The sequence below is a fragment of the Trichosurus vulpecula genome, chromosome 2 (assembly GCF_011100635.1).
Source record: "Trichosurus vulpecula isolate mTriVul1 chromosome 2, mTriVul1.pri, whole genome shotgun sequence".
Taxonomy (NCBI): domain Eukaryota; kingdom Metazoa; phylum Chordata; class Mammalia; order Diprotodontia; family Phalangeridae; genus Trichosurus; species Trichosurus vulpecula.
The window spans coordinates 282,532,874-282,555,552 of NC_050574.1; the positions used below are offsets into that span (position 1 = coordinate 282,532,874).

Sequence of the window (22,679 nt, forward strand, 5' to 3'; positions counted from 1 at the left end):
ACTCACTGGGAGAGCTATACATTCTTTGAAGACTATTGTAATAAAGATGACAAGCAAATAACCATTTTCAGAGCAAATTCTTTTAGTCTACTTGTCAACTGAAGCTATTTGGCCAATAAGGTGATCAACAGATTGTATGCTTGAGGTAAAATGCTAAAATTAAGATAAATATTGCATATGTTTGAGCTTTGCACAGAGAATATATTTCATATTCATATCCCCTTTATGTATTGCTTTCTCACATTTCATCTTTGTGCTGTTTTGTGGTCATATGTTCAGACCATTCATATTTTATTTTAAAACATTTTCATTTTCAGATCCACAGTTGTGTGATCCTGGTGAATTTCTTTGCCATGATCATGTGACTTGTGTTTCCCAGAGCTGGCTATGTGACGGGGACCCTGACTGCCCTGATGATTCGGATGAATCTTTAGACACCTGTAAGTAGAAAGGTTCTCATGACATTTTGATTTTCCATTATATGTAAAACTGACTTGCAGTTGTTTTTGAGGACAACTGCTATGGTGGGCTGTATGGATTCTCTCTTCTACAAATCCTGAAAAGGTGTTTGAATTTCCTTCATAGTGAGTATTGTCAAAGGAGAATAAATTATTTTTACTACAGATTAACCCATGAAAATAAGAAAGTAGCAGATAAATACAATGTTTTTAATGAAACAAAATGATTTTGTCAGAAATAAATGCCAAAAAAATTGTGCCTATGACAAGGGAAGCATGATAAGAAAAATAGCAAGAAAAATATTATGGAAAATAGACAATTCGCTAAATTAATGTGTGTTAAACAATTACATAATTCTCTTTTCTTATTTGGTTTAGAGAAGTAAGCAAAAGAGTCGCACTCTTGGAGACTGATTATTCTCAGTATTCCCATCCATTAACGTCTGTCATTAATTCTAGCTGTCTCCTTCTTTTCACCATTGTGGGGGAAATGAAGTAATAGTCTATGTCCAGACTATCTCTACAATGATCTAAAAGGCATATGATTATATTTACTCCTTAAGATGGGGTAGTTAGGGATCATGCTCGCAGGGATAGAATAACCTTTAGAAATCAAATTTGCAGTCCTTTAGGGTTCTCTCTTTATTTTAGGAGACTTTGTACAAGTAACTGAAAATATTTTATTTTAAGCCTGTGAAATAGAAACTTAACAGTGACTTGTTGAGAATTCAAAGAGATATTGTTACTCCTAGGATTATTATTATTATTATTAGTAGTAGTATAATTAGTATCAAAGCTCCGGGGGCCTTTCCATATTCTTTAGTTGCAGCAGAAATGTGTGGTATTAAATACTGTTAAAAACAATTGGGTCATGCGCTCAAATACAGCAATCCTCCTGCAATTCAGAACTATGTTTTAATGACATTTTTAACTCATGAAGAAAACTTGGGAGATTGTCTTGATTTGAAATATAACCTTGTTGGGAATCATGTAGATGTAGTTTACTTAATGAGAATTGTTTAACCCTGTTTCTCAGCAGAAACCTTCCACACCCATAATCAGTGTCTATCATCCCTCAAAAATTGCATGATAGCAGCCAGATGCTTTCTCTAGGTCTAACTCAGTAAGGACACGGAACAATTTTTCTAGGGTCTTCAAGTTCAGGAGGAGAATGGTAAGAATATAAACATCATTCTCTATATGGCTGCAGTGGCTCATAACTGTAGCCTCACCCTACTGAAAGTGACTTATGCAGATGTGTGTATGATGAACCAGAGAGGACTTCAAAGCCATGCTGATTATCTCACAAGGCCCACCTTTCCATACCTGCAAGGTTTTTCTTAGAGGTGTGGCCCTGGGTGTTGATGTTTCAAACAAGTTCCTAACAGAATTTCTCTTCTTGAAAGGCTGAGTTCCTCTTGATTTGACCAGTCCCACCTTTCCTCATGTTGTGAGTCTATACATGCAAAAGAGCAATTTATTTGTCTTCCATGTTAATAGTAAAGTGGACCTCCTTTGTGGAGGCTGGCCAAGTTTCTGTACAAAGATACTATTTGAGAGCATCTGGATCGAGAATACTAATTTGGAGAAGTTTCACCTTGTTTCAGAGACATTTCTATCTTGCTTCTGCTTATAGGTGAATGGGCTTCTTTTGCTGGGATGGGATGGCTAGACTACAGATATAAGGGTGAGGCTAAATCTAAAAGCAGCTTTTTAGAGAATTTCATTACCAGGGACTGGAGTAAGTGATGCTATCTGACCACAAACTAACATGTTCCAGACCCAATCCATATTTCCCAAATTCCACTTTTTCTAAGGTGTTTTCAAAATAACCCTGTACTAAGTCTTTTGTAATCCTGGGCAAGCCAGTGGGTATATCTGAGCCCCAGTTTTCTCACTTCAAAGATAAAGAAATATTAGCACAAATCTCACAAGGTTTGTTTGTTTGTTTTTGGTTAGGATAAAAAAGGATAATGCATAAAAATGCTTTGAAAACCTTAAAGTGATTGAAAAATGCCATTAAAAAGGTTTAAATATTGTAGGTAGTTTCCAAGTCCTCTCAATTGAAATGTATCACAGGCACAAAGCAGTATTTGGTACTTTTATGGCATCAGAGGTATACTATTCTAACATGAAAAGTCCTGAGTCTTTTTAAAGATGGCATTCAAACTACAATGACACAATCATGGGCCAGTAATAAGAAATTATAAATACTACCTCTTCTCCTCATGCATATGGACAGGATCAACAAAGGATGGGATAATTACATTATCTTCTCTACCAGCATCATAAAGAAATAATCTCAATAACGGTCTAACCTCAAATGTAGTCTGAAATGTGAAAAATCTCTGAAAAAAGTGTAAAACATATCCAGATTTAACATCATCAATCCAGATGTTCTTGATTAGCATTTTTCTAATTATGGGATTTCATGATGTGTTGTTTTATGAGAGATCTATGCAGCCAGTCAATACCAATGCTCCATATAAAATAATTACATAATTCTATAACTACAAAAAGAATTCATTTTAACAAAGAGGGAAGAAAAAGAGCTAAAAATAAGGCACCTAGAATATTCTTTACTAAAAATCTTTATGTCATGACCAGTGTGGGAACTGAAGTGGTTTTATATTTGCTCTTCAGTCTTAACTGTTATTTCTACAAAACATCAAGGGCAAATTACTGATGAGAATGATACATTTCCCTTTACATCCATTTACACTTTAATCATAAATAAGAATAATAAAATAAGTAGCTAGAATTTTGTGAATACCATGAAAGGAAATCTCATAATTGAACATTAATTAATATTGGGAAGACAGTGGTAAAGATTGCCTTTATATGGCAAAGTATTAAAACTTTTAAAATGGATAAAAGAGAAAGGCAGAAGCAAAGTCCTAGAAATAAACTCAAATGTCAGATATGAAAGAATCTGGGAATTTAAAATTTACATTCATTCCTTCCTCTCCCCCCCATATTTTCTGTGTTTGTTTAGGCTTTGGATAGAAATGTTTTTGTTCACCCCTGAAAGGGGTCATTTGATCTATGGTACTAACAGCCATGCCCAAGACTGAGGTGGGGTAGATAAATAAATGTAGATTGCTTGAAATACTCCTGATTGCTTAATGGGATGAATATAATAATTAATTATATTGTTACATGTTATATTAATATATTATGTAATAATTTTTAAAATATTCAGCCACTGAAGTTCTTACCCCACCATTAAATTTTAGAAGTGATTAATCAGACATATTTTTAATGGACATTCTCATATTTAAATAACAATTTAATTTTAATTTAGCTTTTTTTTTTTTGAGAGCTGAGGGGATTAGTGACAATATGAGCCTATTATGAGATGTGGACCACAGAACATAAGGAAAACAACATTTTCTTCCTCCCAAATGTTTTTAATCATGTTTTTGAAGTTTAATGTAGGTAAGATTTTGATGAGGCAAAAAGTAAGTGAAATACAACTTCAACTTTGAAATAAATTTCTGGGTAGCTTTTTAGAATCAAAACTTGCAATCCCCCTTTCTCAGATAAGTTTTCATGGGAGTTAGTTTTGCCACCTTTATTCCTCAGAATTTAACTGTTCCTAATATCAGGTTGACTACCTGTGGTCAATTACCTTCTGGAAGGTATCTTGATTGAATCTAATAATAATAATAATAACACCTCATGAAATGACATTTGCAAGTTTATCTAAAGCTTCTCATTACAAATCTGTAAGATTGAGAGTAAATATGATATTTAAAGAGTACTGGATTCAAATAAATAAGTTTAGGTCCCATCTCTTTAATATATAAGGTGTGTGGTCCTAGGCAAGTCACACCTTGCCTCTCTGAATCTCACTACCTTTATCTTGGAAATTGCAAAACAATAAGGTTTGCCCTACCTATCCACTCTGGGGAAGTTGTAATGATCTAAGAAGATGGTATCTGTTTAACATTTTGTGAGTTATTTTTAGGCAGGATCACATAGTTATTAGAAAGATAGCCTTAGAATCAGGAATACCTATGTCCTGGCCTTGCCTCTTATGATCTGGCTGGTTCTCTCAGTGTTTTAGGCAATTGTCTGAAAATATAAGTTGTAAAAGAGCTGCCAAACTATGACATTGGTAGAGATTGCTCACCGCATCAGTACAAGTCTTGATTAAATATTCATATAGATATCTTCTCCATTATACAGATGAGAGTCATATACCTAGTAAATGTGTGTTTGAGTTTAAATCTATTTCTACTAATGACAGTCCTAATGTGTTTCCAGGTTTTCATTTCTTATAATACACAAGATGTTTTGTTTTGTTTTTTCATTTGAAATCACTAAGGCGGTAGACATCTCTTCCCTGGTGCATGTCCTTTCCCCTAGAAGTGATCTAGTGATCCAGTAATTCTTCAGGCACAGATTATAATTGTTTCAAGAGAACTCAATAGTTAAAATAGATAAAAGGTCACTCAAAGAGCACAAAACAGTTAGTATATCCTAGAAAGTCATTAGGAAAATGTACAATTTAGTGAGATACATGAGTACATATATGTATACATGTATACATGCATAAACACATATACCTATATATGTATAGATATATCTGTATAGGTATAGATACATGTATGTATTTGCATACACATATATGTATATATGCATATGTATGTACATATTCAAATAAATATTTAGTGATATTTTTTATTTTTCTTTTACTGAACTTCCCCTTGAATGCCTGTCTATTTCCCTACCTGTGAGTCATCCCATATAAAAATACTGCTAAAAAAAGACAATTCAGCAAAACCAATTTATGACATAAAAAAAATTTTGATATGCAATGTTCCAAATTCATGGACTCCCCCTTCGTCTCTGACAGAGAAGAGGGTAAGGTGTCATTTCGTATCTCTTTGTCAGTTTATCAGCTAGCATGCATTTATTAAGTGCCTGTTATATTCTAGGTACCATTTTTAGTAATGGAAATACACAAAAAGACAAAGGGCTATCCTTGATTTCAAATAGATTTAAGTCTAAAGGGGGAGACAAGATGAAAAATATATTGTTTTGAACAGAGTATTCATTTTAGGTAATGTGCTGCCAGAAGTAATGGGAGAAATATTTTCAGAACATGGGGAGTCTATTTCCTCACGTCATCCCAAATTACTCCATTGGTGTATAAAACCTCCTCTGTGTTTGTGTTCATATGTGGTTAAAAGATCTATCATACACACACACACACAGACACACACACACGCAAACACAGACTTTGTCACTTCGATCTTGAATTTCCTTGAAGATGCATTCCTTTCCATTGGGTGTAAAACCAGCTTTTGAGTTCTATATGTTTACCACAAGCAACAAACTCATAAGGATGTACTATTTTCATTTCCACAATTAAATACCAAACTTGAAAGACCAATCTAAGCAAGATTGTTTTACTCTTACTCTGAAACCAAGAACAATCAATCCTTTCAGAAGAATGGAATCTGAACAAGTGACCTGATTATTCAGGGCCATTATAAATTGTAGTAACAGAGATATTAGTTCTCTTTTTTTAAAGAAAAGAAATGCTTATGAGTAGACATTTATGAAGTGTTTTCTAAAAATAAAAGATGTGAATTTGTATAAAATGCCCTATATTTCCATTCTTCTGGTATTTTAAGTGTTAGTTAACTAATAGGATGATTATGATCTTATATACACAGACTGTTTTGAAGTAGGAAGTATTTTCATATGGTCTTTCCAATTTCTCTTCCTTTTCTGGAGGGCAGGTAGTGGGAGATTATTTGCAAACAGCATTCATAAAAATAAAATTTGGAGCACTGAAAGCAGACTATAGGAACAACAGGATGGATGAATGTATAGTACTTAGAAGAGGGGTGGGTCACTGAAATCAACAAAGCTAGCAGAGAAATAATTCCAAGTTTTTATTACTAAACAATATGATTTGACAGATAATAACAAAAAAAAAACCATAGCATATAAGGATGGGTTATATTCATTGCCACTCATTTTACTTTATTCTCAATTTTATTTTGATTCTCTTTTCTTTAGCAACTAGAGGAAATCAACATTGACCCTTCCTTTCATAAAATTTCCACTCATCTCTGAATCTGTTGGAATGTCAGCACAAAATATAAGAGACTATGATGATAAAAATATAATTCTGTACCAAATTGGAATTATAAGCCTTGGTTCATTTTTCTAGCTTGGAGTGAGGGTATGAGTCCCACTTCTGTTCTTTCTTCCCCTACACTATGCCAGCAAACCAATGAAAACCTGCCTTTGTTGCTTCAAAAAGGTCAATGAGAGGTGAATAAAGTTGGTGAATAAAGTTTGTTGTTGTTCTTGGTGTTTGGTTGTTTTCAGTAATGTCTGACTCATTGTGACCCTGTTTGGGGTTTTCTTGGCAGAGACACTGGAGTGATTTCCCATTTCCTTCTCCAGCTCATTTTACAGCTGAGAAAACTGGGGCAAACAGGGTTAGATGACTTGTGTCCATGGTGACACAGCCATATTTGAACTCAGGAAGATGAGTCTTCCTGAGCTCATGCCCAGGACTATTTCCGCTATTCTGCCTAGCTGAATAGAGCTTGACATATTGAAATGTACCCAAAGGGAGAGAGGATCAGCTATGAAAGGATCGAGTAGGAACTCCCATCATCTTGTCTCATCACGTAGTGCTTTGCTCAGTGGCTTCTGACTCCAAGATAAACCGTTGATCAGAAAACTGAAAAAAAAAATAGGTTGTTCTTACCAACCCATGTGGCAATTGGAACATCATTTGGAGAGGGAAGAGAAAATAAAGTGAAGGAAAGCAAAGTGAGCCGATAACAATTCATTCCAACCCTCATTAATCACCTATTCTGAGTATGATGGGGTGGAGGAAAAAACATTGAACTTAGGAATGCTGAACTTTGATTTAGGTTACTTGAGTTCAAATTTCTGGCTCTAGGGCTTGTGTACGTTTAGTCAACTCACTTGACTTTTTTGGGCCTCAGTTTATCCATTTTTCAAATGAAGAGATTAAACTAGAAGAACTCTAAATTTGAACACTATGATCTTATGATTTAAAATCCTATGTTAGTGTGTTAGATGCTGGGGATAGAAAAGGGTTGGATGACATAGTTTCTGCCCTCAGATAACTTGTAGCTACTTAGGGAGAGAGGTATAGTATCTACACAAACAAGTATGATACAAAGTAGAAGGTGAAAAGTCTAGAATTCTGTGGAAAAAAAGTAAGGAGAGAGATCACTTTCTTCTGGAAGTGGGGGATGTCCAGGAGTGATGACACCCCATGCATCTGCAAACAGTTCTCATAAACCCTTCCTGAGCCTCATCAGTTTAGGAGATTATGCATAGCAAACAAATATTGTTGCAATGGCTCTGTAGGGACAGAGTTGTGGACTATTTGAGAGAAAATCCTTTAATCAGCCTACCCATAAGTTATCTAACATTTGGGGTTGGACACAAAGGCTTTTTACCTTTCATGGGTGAGCACTTTTCTTCCCAGAGGGTATTTTACTCTTTATAGTCAGTCTATAAAATTTACATTTGAATTTTGTACTCAGAAGTGCCTGCCTAATGACAAATTTTGCCAAATGTTGCAGTAAAGAATGCTGTAGTCTATTTTTCCTGAGAGCAAGACCACCCCAAGATAATGGGAGCTTATAGTTATAGAATTTTCAGGGGAGAAATATAAAACTTAAATGCAGTATACCATTGCTAAATAGCATCGCCTCCACTTTTAAGGGCATATTCAGTTTGAGGAATAAAACGGACTTCAGTTAAAAGATTGTCGCACAGGACTACATAAAAATGTCTTTCAAAGAGAACCAGGTTCTAAACGGTGAGGAAAATAATATTTTTCCTGGTGAAATGAGGCTTTCAGCAGGCTCGCCAAAGACCTGTATCCACAGTATGTTGAGTTCGGGTTTCAGAATGCCTCTTTATTTACTTATCATTGATTCATTTACTCATCCATTCATACATTTATTTGCCAACATTTTTGATGATATCAGTATCCCTTACCCCAAATAAAATGTGGTAGCTCCAAAGCACCATCAGAATAAAATATAAACTCTTATATTTGACATTTAAAGCTCTTCACAACCTGACTCCATCCTTATTTTCATCCTATTTCATATTACTCCCTCCATGCATGTATTGTCTGGTCTAGAAAAACTGGTCATCTTGTTTTTCTTCATTTCTCCATTTCTTTCATTCATTCCTTTGCACTTGTTACTTGTCCTCCCAGTCTGGAATGTTCTCCTTCTTCACTTCAGCCTCTTAGAATCTGATTTCCTCCAAGATTAAGCTCAGGAACAACTTTCTACATTTTGTCTTTCAAGGCCCCTTCCAGGTATCCTCCATGTGGCGAGCGTGTGTGTTTTCATGTTGGTGTGTATATGTGTACCTATGTATACACATAGTGTCTCCCTGTCCTATTTTTATATTTTCATGTTCTTAAAGACAAGGGTGGTTTTGTTTTTAATTTTATATCTTCACACTTAGCACAGTGCTTGGCACATAGCGCCACTTAATAAATGCTTGCTGATTGATTGAGTCCTTACTATGCCATTTTGCTGCAGGAGATAAAAAAAGGGAAATTAGGAGTTCTTATTTTCATACACTAATGAAGAAAGCTAGTAAAACAGATCTGTATAATAGTCACATGAGCAGTCTCATAGAGCCAGACCTGTCAAGATAGATCCACATATACCTTGTTCTGTCATTCAATTAATTGGCTAATGTGTTCACATTTAGTCAGGAGTTAAGCAAACTATCTAATCCTTCCAGCTGTGAGTTGCATGCCAAAACCATTATGATCCTCAATATAATTAGGGAATTGCATTCACACCTGAACAATTCTTGTCTCAGGGATCCAACATGAAATAAGAATACAGTTGATGTCAACTCTTCATGAGTAAGGAAGATGATAATATTTTGTAAATGAGTGGTGCTTTATACTTAAAATTAAAGGAAAAAGAAACCTTTTATTTCATTTGATTGGTACAATAATTTTTAAAACTAACTACTTCATGTAATCCTCCATTTCTCAGAAACTGAGGGACACAAAATTTAGGTAATTTTCCTAAGGTTGTACAGTCAATTAGTGACAAAGCTGAGACCAACTCTGAAAAATCAGATCTTCTAATTTTTCTTACTGTGGCACATCTCCATAGAGCTCTAATTTCAATGCAGTAATTTAAAATACTCTCTTTGCCCATAAAATATATTCCAATTTTTAAAGAAATATCCTATTTTAACCTTGCAGAGCAAAATGGAAGATAGCAATTAACTGAATATATAGACTGAACATCATTTTACTAGATGCCTGTAATAAATTCTTCAATATTCTGAGAGCTTAAAATGTTAAAAAAAAAGTTGTGTATGTATGTATATGTCTATTTCTATGTAGACAAGAATTACGTTTCTTATTCAATGTAAAGAGGAAAAGAGTTTCAAGATTGTTGTTTTTTCCTCTTTTGTGGTGGTGGGTTATTCTGGTCCAGATGTACTTCCTCATTCAATCCTTGTGACTGGTGATGCTCATCTCCTAGACTTATGAGTGAAGTTGGTCTGTTACTGTAAAATCAGTTTTTCTTTGTATTAAGCTAACTGGTGCAGAGAGGGAAGCAAACTTTGGAACTTGACCTCATTAGCACTATGCTGTAGGGAAAATAAGATAATGCTTAGTAGCCATAGCATACTCATTAATATAAAACTTGTCCTCTGTTTTAATTATTTCTGATTCCAACCAGGGGGAAAAAGTGGCAATAGACAATAGAGTTAATAATGAGTGTCATTTTGCAGACACTTATCTCTTTTTAAAAGGCACTACAGGTGTTGGTTGTGGTAAGATTTCAAAATAATGAATTCTCTCCCCATAGTCTTTTCTAGACTTTACATTTTTGTGGTTCTTTAGCACCTAGCATAGTGTACACATTAGGCATTTGATAACTTTTAGGAATAAATGAATGATTGAATGAAATGGCAACTTCTCTTTCCTTGTACAATCATAATTGAGCAGAGAGAACCAAATTTCTCTTGTGTCTTTTGATTTATAATATGCAGAGGGTAATTTTCTTTAAGAAAACTATATCATAAGGCCTTCAAAAATGTTTATTGAGTACCTACTACAAAGTTCTATTCTAGGTACTGTGGAGAAGACATAATATAAAATCCATTTCTTATCTCCCTTCTACTATCACTATGCCTATATAGATAACATTTTCTTTATTTCTGATTCCACTTGAGGATTCTTCCCTTCTCTCCCTCCCTCCATATATATGTGTGTGTGTGTGTGTGTGTGTGTGTGTGTGTGTGTATGTATATATGTGTGTATATATGTATATATATGTGTGTGCATGTGTATACATATAATGCATATGTACACATATATGCATATATTTACACATATGTGCATATTAAATATATATTGCCAAACAGGTATATGTCCATATCTATACACAGTTAACCTAATTAGAGATGATAAATTAATATAATATATATTCAGGCACACATGCAGATACTCTGATTGATAGTCACTAAAATGCCTTCTCTCAGACCCTTATACTCACAAAGATATACATGGAAATTTACACTATGAATAACTAAAGAGTTATTATTTACATTATAAAAGGAAGCTGCTTTATAAAAAAAATCACTGCAGGATTTCTTTAAATAGGTAGCTTTCCTAGTGCATTTAAAATGAAATTTGATTTTTAAAAAAATTCAATTTATATACCACCTACTCACTTCCCAATCCCTTGCAAGCTGCCTTCTGAACCCAGTGCTCTTCTGAAACTGCTCTCTCATAGCTTGCCAATAATCTTGGTAATGACTAAATCTGTTGGCCTTTTCTCAGTTCCCCCTCTCTCTGTCTTTTTTTTTTTTTACAGCTTTTGATCTTTTCACCATATTCCTGGACATGCTATCCTTTCTTCCTTTTTGTAGCACTGCACTCTCCTTTATCTTTTTATTGCTTTTTTCTCACTTTTTTTTTTTTTTGCTGGATCCATATACTGCATCCTTCAGGGTGATAAACCTCTCCTAGACACACACACACACACACACACACACACACACACACACAATGATTTGTCCTTGGAACTTTTCACTAGAGCTGTCTCAGGAGATCTCAATAGCTTCTCTGGGTTCAAATTTTACTTCTATGCATTTATATCTCTTTCCCTAATTTGCATGTTGTATTTTTTAACATGCAACTCTATTTCTCTTCTTCTGTGTCACATAATCATCTCAAACTCTTAATGTCCAGAAGTAACTACATTTTCTTATGTTGTCCAAATTTGCCACTCCTTTTCACCCTAATTCTTTTTACTGAGAACACCATCATAGTCAAATAAGTTCATGTTCTCAAAATTACCTTTCCATCTTCCTCACCCCAATTGGTTTCCAAGTCTTATTGATTCTACAACTTCTCTTACATCCACTCCCTTCTTCACAACAGTGACCATACTAGTTCAGTCCTCCATTTCCTCTTGGCCATACAACAACAGTCTTCTAAATAGTCTCCTTAATTTCCAGCCTGTCTCCTCATCCTTCTATTGTTCACAAATCTGCCAATATATCTTTACTAAAAGAACATATCTTACTGTTATCTTTCCAATTTAAAAAAAAATCACTGGCTTCACATAACCAATAAGATTAAATATATGTTTTTTAGCCTGTCATTTAAGGCATTTCATAGTCTATCCAACTATAGTTTACAATGTTCCCTTCCACAATCTCTACCAATACTTCCCAAACAGCACTTCATTTCCCATCCTATCTCCATATCCTTGGAGAAGCTATTAGGTGTACCAGGATATACTCCCTCTCTTCATGTCCTCTGCTTCTCAGATTCCTTTAAGGTTCAATTTAGGTTCCATGCAGTGTGTAGTGGTGCAAGCTCTGGCTAGAGCTTGTGTTTGTGTTTGTATCAGCCCATTGTTAAATTTTTGGTGTCACCATTTGCTCCTCAGAAATTAACACACACTATAAATCAGGGCTTGATTTATTGTTTTATTACTTCTCTACACTTAAGGTCTTGTTAATACTGCAGATTAAGCTCAAAAATGGGTGCATACTTATTTTTTTTTTCCCCAGAAAGTTCAGTTGTTAAACATTTACTAGTACTCTCCTGTATTGCTTTATAAACATTGATGGGATTCAGAAAAAGTGCTGTGGAATGCTTAGGGAACGGAGTCATTACCAGACTGGTGCTTGAGCATTTCCACAGCACTTTAAGTTTTTCGGTGTGCTTTACATCCATTACTCATTTGGAATGTGTATGTGTATGTGTGTACTTGCATATGTACATGTGCATGCACACATATACACACAAACACACACATATATTTACACATACATATAGATACATTATATACACATACCTATATCTGTGTGTTGTTTATAGCTGCATATCTCTCTATATACATATATATGTACACATATGTATATATGTATATGTTATATATACATATACATGTGTATATTTATATAAAGTTTAAAACTCAGTACACACGAACATATACATATTACTGTCTTTATTGATGTATGGTCACAACTCTTCCATGTATGCATAGGTGATATCCATGAGTTTCCTTGGAAATTAATTTAATCACTTGATAACTAGCCCTTTAATGACAAATGCTGCTAGTCTTGGTCTGGCAGGTCCTTAGATGACCAAGGCTTCGAGTCATAGATTCAGGCTTTGAATTCAGATATCAATGAGTCCATAATCAAAGCTTTTATAGTTCCGTCTAAGAGTGGCCTGAACATAGTCTTCAAGATAGTCACAAGAACAGTATTTTAATGGAAGATAATATAAATATAAGTGGAAGAGGGTATGCATAAAGAAAAAAAAAGTAGGCTAAGCTTTTATTAAGTGTCAGAGATTGTAAGTTGACTGACTGAGTACTGTTATGGCATTTGTGGACCATTAAATAAACTAGATGGAAGCCCTCAGAATGGATGGAGGCCTTTTGGAGGAAAAAAAAAAACATAGAAAAGACTTGCCCAGCATAAAGAGGATAGGAATAGGTTGCAAGCTATAGCAGTCCAAAAGGCATAATAATATCATATTTGTAGAGCTAGAAATGACATTAGAGGTTATTGAGTCTGCCTCTTCATTTTACAGATGAGGACACTGAAACGGAAAGGTTAAGTGATTTGCCCGTGGTGAAATTGGTATTAAAATAAGTGTACAAATGCTTAGACATGTTCTTGCATTGATTCTTTAAGATAATTATTTATTATGCAAATCATACTTATGTTGACACAAACATATATATGTATGTGTTTGCATGTATTTGTCCATATATTTATATTATTTATACACTTTATGCTTGGTTTATTTCATTCAGTAACAAAATATGATATTTTTCTAGTGCTTTTATATTTGTTAAGTAGCTTGCTTTTATTATTTCATTTGAGCCTCATAACAATCCTGTAAGATATTATAGGTATATTATCTCCATTCTTTTCACACAAGGAATCTGAAACTCAGAGATGTTGAACCATGCCCTTCAGAAGCCAAGTCTTCCTGACTGTCTCTCATTCTATCCATTATACTAAAATATAATACAGAAAGATATTGGAAGACTGTTGGATTTCCAGTCAGAAAGGACATGGGTTTAAATTTCACCTCAGAAACTCACTAGTTCTGTGACATGGACCAAGTATCTTAAATTCTCATTTCCTCAGTTTCTTTGTCTTAAAAAAATGGGCCTGTAATACTTGTATTGGCTCATACAAGTTCACGTAGGTTAGGTTCTTTCCAGACTCTGAAATTCCATAATAAAAATGTTTGTTGTTGTTATAGTATGTGTATAATATATATACATATGTATACATATATACATACATATATGTATATATATACATATATTATATATATGTATGTGTGTATATATATACATATATACATATATGTGTGTGTGTGTGTATATATATATATATATATATATATATATATATATATATAATCTAACCAACTTAAGAACTCATACTAAAATGAGTGAAAGGGGCTTCATTTTAGTATGTGAAAAAAATCTTTGATTTAAATCAGTTTACCTTCTTTATGACTTGGTCTATAAGGGTTATGTTTCACGTAATACTATACAGACCATCTTGAGAATTTTACACCATACTTCTATGATTTTTGTTCTTCATATAAATAAGGAAATTACTTCTTTAGTTAGACAGGAGTTACTTTCTGAAATTTCCCATTCCAGTCTTGTCTTTCCTGTTACTGACGTTAGGCCTTTTGCAAACTCGTATCAGTGATTCAGCCAAGGAACAATTGAAGGGGAGAATTAATGATCATATGTTCATTAGAGAAAGAAAACAAAATGTTGGGCTATTTCAAAACTAACTCATGCCTTTTTCTGGTCACCCTTTATTGCTTCTTTACTATGCCAATACAAGCATAGACATTAGTACATGGAAACTCTGAATGTTAGTAATATTTAAATGTAATGGAAACCAAACTGTCCAAATAAATATTCATGTCCACAGAGCAAGCAGTGGTGGGGTGGTGGGGAATGAGCTTGAAATAGTGCTAACTTCATTAATGACCTTGTCTAAGAAGAAACTTAGATGTAGCATTAGAACCAAGAGCCTTGAAGTACAAGTCTATGCAAAAATCACATTGTCAATTAAATATTCACGAACTATTGATCTGTTCCCCGGCTGTTTTAAATTTATACCCAGAAAATCAAAAGGAAAAAAAAAACACATTTCAGATCCATTAATTTTTTTTTAGTTTCTAATGACCTAAAAAGTTACCAAATCAATCTTTTAGGAAATTTATATAAATACTAATTGAAATCTAAAGCAAGATCTTGTTGTCAAGATTTTTGCCCAAAGTAGTATATTTTATGGCTTTGCTGTTAGCCACCACCTAAAACTTTTATAGTAGAAATACTGATGGAACTTAAATGGACTGATGGTACTAGACTCCAATAAAGATAATGCTGCCTGATGGTATTTCCACTCCTGACCTTCAGTTTCAAAAATGCCTTGAGATAGAAAATCAGCAGATACATTACGATTGTGACCTGTCCATCAAGGTCTTTTTGTTGTTTGCTTTTTGTATTTATTTCATATTTAGTTTTTCCCCAGCTACATGGAAAAACAATCCTTAACATTTGTTTTTAAAACTTTGTGTTCCAAATTTTCTCTCTTTTTACCTCCCTATTCCCCTCCACATTGAAAAGGCAAGCAATTCGATATAGGTTATACATGTGTAGTCATGCAAAATGTATCCATAATAGTCCAGAGTCTTTTTAAAATGTCATGTTCCCCAAACCTTCCATGATCTCTTCAGCCAGAAGACATATTACAACCTGTGTACTGCTGTAACATTTTGCATCACCTAGATGAAAATCGTTCCATGTAATACTCAATATTGTAAGTATTTGTATACATGTTATTCCCTTTGCTAAGTTGTAAAATCTTTAAAAGCAGGAAAAATATCTTATGCATATTGTTGGTTGCCATAGCAGGAAACATTACGACTTGTGAATACTCAATAGAGGGATATTATATTTATTTTTGGTCTTCCAAAATATGTCCAAAAATGGATATAATACATGACTTTGCTTTACTTTACATAGTATTTTTTTTTTACTTTGTGTCTATTCATCTGTTTCTTTTCCCAGTTTTTCTACATTGAGCCTACTGGATGGACTAATCTTGTTGCTCTTATCCAATATTGTTTATTTCCCCCATACAAAAACATCTCCAATCTTATTACAAATATTTTCTCTTGTCTCTTGATCTCCAATTGACAATTTAATTCATTCTGTCCATTCTTGTGGCTTATTATTTTTCTCCATCTCTTGCATTTTGCTTTTGTTCATGCCTTATGTTTATCTAGTTGCCTATTTGAAATATGTGTTTCTGCCTTCCTTAGTCATGCAAGGATGCCCTACTATGGCAGTCTTTACATCAACAGATCATAAGTTGGGAGCAGCAATCACTAGTACAACCACTTCAATTATAGATAAAAAAATTGAAGAACAGAGAGTTTGAGTGACTAGCCAGGGGGCACTCAGCTAATTCAGATATAGAATTTAAATTTATTTCTTCCTGATTCCAAGGCCCTCTTCTCTTCCCCTCACATTATCCTCTCCAGTACATAAATTATTCTTTGTGCTACCCATTTATGTGAGACAACTTTTCTCTATTCTTTCTCCCCCTTCCTGCAATTCAGTCTACCTCTTTCTCAACCTCCCACTCTTCTTCTAAGATCAACCCAACATAATAGAATCACATTCATACCTTCCATCTAAGTAGACACTGTTTAAAAGTTCTAGAAAGGATAAAATTTTTAAGGGTTACATATATCTTCTCACATAGGAACGTCAAACATTTAAACTTTTTAGCCACATATGATTTCTCACTTATGTTTATCATCTTACCTTCTCTTGAGTCTTACATTTGAATGACATTTTCTATTCAACATTGTCCTTTTCATCAGGAATGTTTGAAAGCCCACCATTTCCATTCCCCAGTTGCTAAATTAGAAAAGGATATCAACAGGTAGTTTTCATAGGATAAAAATCAAAATTATCAATAGTCGAATGAAAAATGCTCAATCACTCATAATTGGAGAAATATAATTTTTTAAAAAAAAACCCTCTAAAGTACTACTTTATACCCATAAGATTGGTTAAGATAACAGAAAAAGAAAATGACATGTTGGAAGGGATGTGGGAAAATAGGCAAACTATTGCTCTGTTACTGGAGCTGCAAACTAGTTCAATTATTTTGGAGAATAATTTGAAACTTTGCCCAAAGAGATATAAAACTGACAAACAACTTTGACCATTCATTATAATCATGATGTCTATCCCCCAAGAAAATCAAATAAAAAAGAAAAAAAATTATCTACATGTACAAAGAATATATATCAGTTCTTTCATTGTGGCAAAAAGTTGAAAGCTCAGGGAATGCACATCATTTGAGGACTGGCTGAACAAGTTATAATACATGAATATGATAAAATACTGTTGTGTTTTTAGAAATGGTTAAGAAGGGTTCAAGGGACCTGGGAAGACTTATATAAACTGGTGCAAAGTAAAGTGAGCAGAACCAGCAAAACAATCTACAAAGTAAGCAGCAATATTATAAAGATAATCTAATACAAAAGACTTAGTAATTCTGATCAGTAAAATAATATACTACAACTCCAAAGGACTCATATTATATGCTATTTCCAGTTACAGAACTGATGGACTCAGAATCAGATTCAAGCATATTTTTCCTTTATTTTCTTGATGTTTTTTGAAGCAAGGCTAACATAGAAATAAGTTTTTTTGTGATTTCATATGTATAATGAAAATCATATTTCTTGCCTTCTCAATAGGTTGGAGAAGTGGTAAAAGAGGAAAAGAATTTAAAAGTAAAAATAAAACATAAAAAGTTTATCATCAAAACTACCTGATACTGGCTAAGAAATGGAAAGGTAGATCAATGGAACAGAGTACATACAATTTAGAGCAGCAAATAAATAAAGTAACCTTGTATTTAAGAAGTGTAAAGACTTAAGATTTGGGGATTCATTATTTAGTAAAAATTGTTGGAAAACTGGAAAATAGTTTTGCAGAAATTTGGCATAGAACTACATCTTACACTATTTGCCAATATAAGGTCAAAAAGGTTATATGACCTAGACAGAAAAAGAAGTATTGCAGGAAAATTTGAAGAACATGGAATATACAATATATCAGACTTATGGATAGCTGAACTATTTATGAATAAATAAGAGATAAAGAGCAGAGGGAGGTATAAAAAGGATACTTTTAATTACATTTAAATAAAAATGTTTTCTACAAATAAAACAAATGTAGACAAGATCATAAGGAAAGTAGAAAATTAGAGAGAAAATTATACTGTTTCTCAGATAAAGGTCTCATATCTCAAATATATAAAGAACTTTATAAAATCTATAAGAATACCAGTCATTCCCCAATTGATAAATGGTCAAAGGACATGAATAGGCAGTTTTCCAATGAAGGAATCAAGAGTTTATAGTGACATAAAATTTCTCTGAATCATTATTGACTGGGAAAATGCAAATTAAAACAACCTTGAGATATTATTTTATACCTATCTGATTGGCTAAAATGCTCATGGGAGAAAGTGACAAATGTTGGAGGGGATGTGGAAAAAGTGGGACACTAATTCATTGTTTGTGGAATAGTGAACTGATCCAACCATTTTGGAGAGCAATCTGTAATTATGTCCAAAGAGTCATTAAAATGTCTATATCCTTTTGCCCAGGAATACCACTACTACATCTATTTGTGATCTTAGAAAAGCATGGATAAACATATGACATAAGGAAGAATGAAATGAACAGAACCAAGAGAACATTGTATACAGTAACAGCAATATTCTTTTAAGAACCACTGAACTCCTCTCTGGTGGTAAATTCAACCCCATCACTCCCAGAAACCCACCCCAGACATTGCTACTTTATTGAAAAAATTACTTTCCATGCTATCGTGGCTCTCTCATTCCTCATCAGTATTCTAATGCGATGGCAATTCCTCCTAACACCCTCTGGAAGCACAAAACCAACACTATGAAATTCATGCATATAATCCCATATAACCCAAATAATAGATTGATAAAGATTGGCTTCTGCACCCTGTTTCTGCTCTTAACTACTAATGGTACTACCAGTTAGAGTAACTCCAACCACTCAATATGATGCCATGTTTCCTGCCTGATTCAAGGTACATGAGGTTCCATCTTCTAATATCAATCCTCCTCCATGATCAAGTCAGAGACAAGCCAAGGCCCTGGAGGGGAGTTCAGTGGGTGGTTTTCTTCATACACCAATGCCAGAGCCCATGAGTATTTTGTTTCTGGCTGAACAGTATCCATTGAAATGAATTGGGTTTGGGCTCCTCTTGTACAAGTCCCAAAACTGATGTGTCTAGTCCTGGGACTATGATTTCTATTTCTCCACTTACACCTTGGATATCCTTGTGGGAAACTTCTAGGTCAAGAACCCAGCTCAAGCTGGAATCCAGACCCTAAGCAAAGACTTTTTCACATTTTTCTCCCTTAAAAAAAATTGGACTTTGATTGTTTCTTAAGGCCTTCTGCTATTAGCTTTTACTTGGCCAGTTCTAACTTTTAAGTGGTTCTTTTTTTTTTCCTTTTCTTTAGTGAGGATTTGTGTCACTTTTAAGATTGTGTCAATTTTGATTTTTAAGGAATTATTTCTTTAGTATTTTGAACTTTTTTTATCAAACTGTTAATTTTCTTTCGAAAATTTTCTTGCATAGATCTCATTTATTTTCCTCTACCACTATTTTTTTTTTGTTTTTCTTTTTAAATTTCACTCTTTTTCTTTCTTTCTTTAACTCTTCTGGGTATATTTGAGGGACTTCTGTTTAATATGCATTTTTCTTTGAGAATTTGCTTATAGATGATTTCAAGTCATTGTCTTCTGTGTTTGTATTTTGAACTTCCCTGCCATCAAAATATTTTCATTATGGTCAGTTTGTTGTTGTTATTGTTTTGTTTGCTCATTTTTTCAGTCAACTTTTTGACTTTGGACTTTATATTACTGTTAGGCACTGTTCATTTCTGTATGAGAGTCTGGCCTGAGCTTCTCTCATTTATGTCTTTTTGCTGTGTTCACAACTCAATCTAGGGGCCTGTACATTTTCTATGCTTCCAAAGTGAAATCTAGTGAAAGATGTGTTGACTACACTTCTGGTCTACACTTTGCAAATTCTTGATCTGGTTTGGTACTATTGCCTTGTGTATAGTTGAGTTTCAATAGACTTGCTTACCTTGGACTCAGCTTGTTGAGAGGTTCTATAGGTTTATAGTGACTGAACTGCTGGGTTCCCTTTGGTTTTGGTCTTCTGCTCAGGTTTGTTCCACTGCAGGCTTATGTACCGAACTAAGTTTAGATTTGAGTCTGCACTATGCTTTTAGGCTCAGAGAGCCATAACTATCTTTCTGGAACTTGTTCCTTGCCCCTTACATAGATAAAGTCTCTTGACCCCAATAGCCATGACCCCTCCTATGCCCTGGAACTGCGACATCAAATGGGGCAATGAATGACAAAGTTGCTAGAAAGTACCCGTTCCTGTTCCTGCTATTAGTACAAACGTACCCCGGAATATGTCTGCCAAAATGTTCAGTCCCTTTACCATTCCTTGGCAATGGTCTGCTCCCTGCCTCTGCTTTTACAGGTGACTTTTACTTTTGCTTACTTCCATACTGCTTCTGCTGCTGCTTGCCATAGCTCCCAGATAGCCCTACCCTACCCAGGTGTCAGAAGAATTCTCTTTCTACATATCTTCCTGAGCTGCTCTGGACTAGAAACATGACTCACTCTCATTTCTTTGACTTTCCTTTTCCAAGGTTGGTTTAGCATTCTTTCTGTGTTAATGTGGATTAGGTTTTTGGGGAATGAAGGCAAAACTGTGTCATTTAACTCTGCCATTTTTACTCACCCCCCTTCCCCTAAATTTTCACACCTCGCTTATCTATAACACTGTTCTTATGCTTGCAAAAATCCAATTATCACCTACTTATTGTGTGTTTAATAAGCTCAAAATGCTGTGGTAGGTAAGAAGGTTGAATATACAATGTCTACCCTAATTAATATTTTTTAAATTGTAGAATTTATACTATGGACCCAATCTTATGTAACATAGTCATTCCATTTCCCTGGTAGTTTCAAATTATTATAACCAGGAAGAAAAGTTTATTAATAGAAACATTATATAGCACCACAAAGCAAGGATACAAAAGAAAGATAACTTAAAGTACAAATAATCTAGATAATAAAGATTTTTTTTCCATCCATAATGATGTGTTTTTTTCAACACATTAAGTGCATTTTCCAACAGGCCACTCCTACAATCAAAATTAAAATAACAATGATTACACATTGTAAAGAAAAGTTTCATTGTAATGAGGAAATTAATAAAAGGAGAATATTGGTGACAAATATACTCTCTTTTGGGAGAGAGATGAGAAAATTCAGATTTATAGTGGATGATTTTTCAAATTACAGTATTTTATGATAATTTTTTTTGAAATGTTGTTTCTAAAATTCTGCTACTTCACCTTGGACCTCAGGAGTACCGAAACACATTATGGATGTTCTTATTACAGTAATGACATGTTTGGCCTTTAGACACAGCTCTAAAAAGAGTTTAGTATATTTAAATAGTGGTTGAATGTTACTTTTCATTCCAGGAAAAATGTGTTAAAGTGTAATAACAATTTTTTCTTCTCAAAATTATTGATGAAATCCACTGTCATTTGAAAGCAGATGGTCTTTTAAAAAGAACAGGAAATCAATGCTTTTTTTTTTAAAAGGCAGAGTCATGATTTAAAACAAGTGTTTAGAGCTTTCATGAAGTATACAATATGAACTCAGCAAAAGGACACAACTGTGAATAGAGAATAATAAAATTAGAATAAGATTTACACAAAGTGTAATGTGGAGCCATGAAAGTGAAATAAAAATAAATGTAACCAAGTCAACTAAAATGTAAATCAGCCTTTTTAACCAACGTAACAAATAGACCTTCAACATGACAGTCAAGGGATTTGGGATGGAAGTTTATTTAAACACTTGAGTTTGTTCTTAAGTGTAAATGGATTTTTATTTTTTTTTAAAAGTATAATGCATAAACACAAAGCTAGTTCCCTTCTACAAGTGGATTTTTTTTTTTTTTGCATTTTGAATTGCTTCTTATATTTAAAAGGTTAAGTGTATATCAGTTAAATAATGTTTCACTTGAACTGTTTTGTTGTTGTTGCTGCCATTGCCTTTGGTTTTTAGGATTAATTTTCATTATATTTTATTTGTTATTTTGAAGTTATACTTATTTTTAAATTAATCAGTCCCTTCAATTACCCCCTCATTGGGCACATTTTAAAAAATGAAAAAATGAACTGTCTTAATATGTATTTACATTGCAAAATAAATTCCCACATTAGCTATATGTAGAAATATATGGGCTCTTTTGAATTTTAAAATATTTCTCTGTAAGGAGGTGAAGGTTTCTTCATTTTTTTGTCTGAATTCTAAAGTCTTTCACAGTTAATTTTCTGTATAATAGTGTTATTCTATAAATTTTTCTACTATTTCTGCTTACTTTTCTTTGGATCACTTCATAAAGGTCTTACAAGAATCCTATGAAATCGTTTATTTCGTGGTATTTATGGTGCAATTACATTCCA

General features: G+C 33.7%; 1 protein-coding gene across 1 annotated transcript in view; it reads left to right on the plus strand.

The window, feature by feature from the left end:
• The window catches only part of LRP1B (LDL receptor related protein 1B), a 2,306,513-nt gene that overhangs the window by 398,825 nt on the left and 1,885,009 nt on the right, over nucleotides 1-22,679 (plus strand). The window contains exon 2 of the mRNA XM_036744555.1: nucleotides 318-440. Within this exon, the coding sequence (XP_036600450.1) occupies nucleotides 318-440 (123 nt within the window). The remainder of the gene's footprint in view (nucleotides 1-317; nucleotides 441-22,679) is intronic.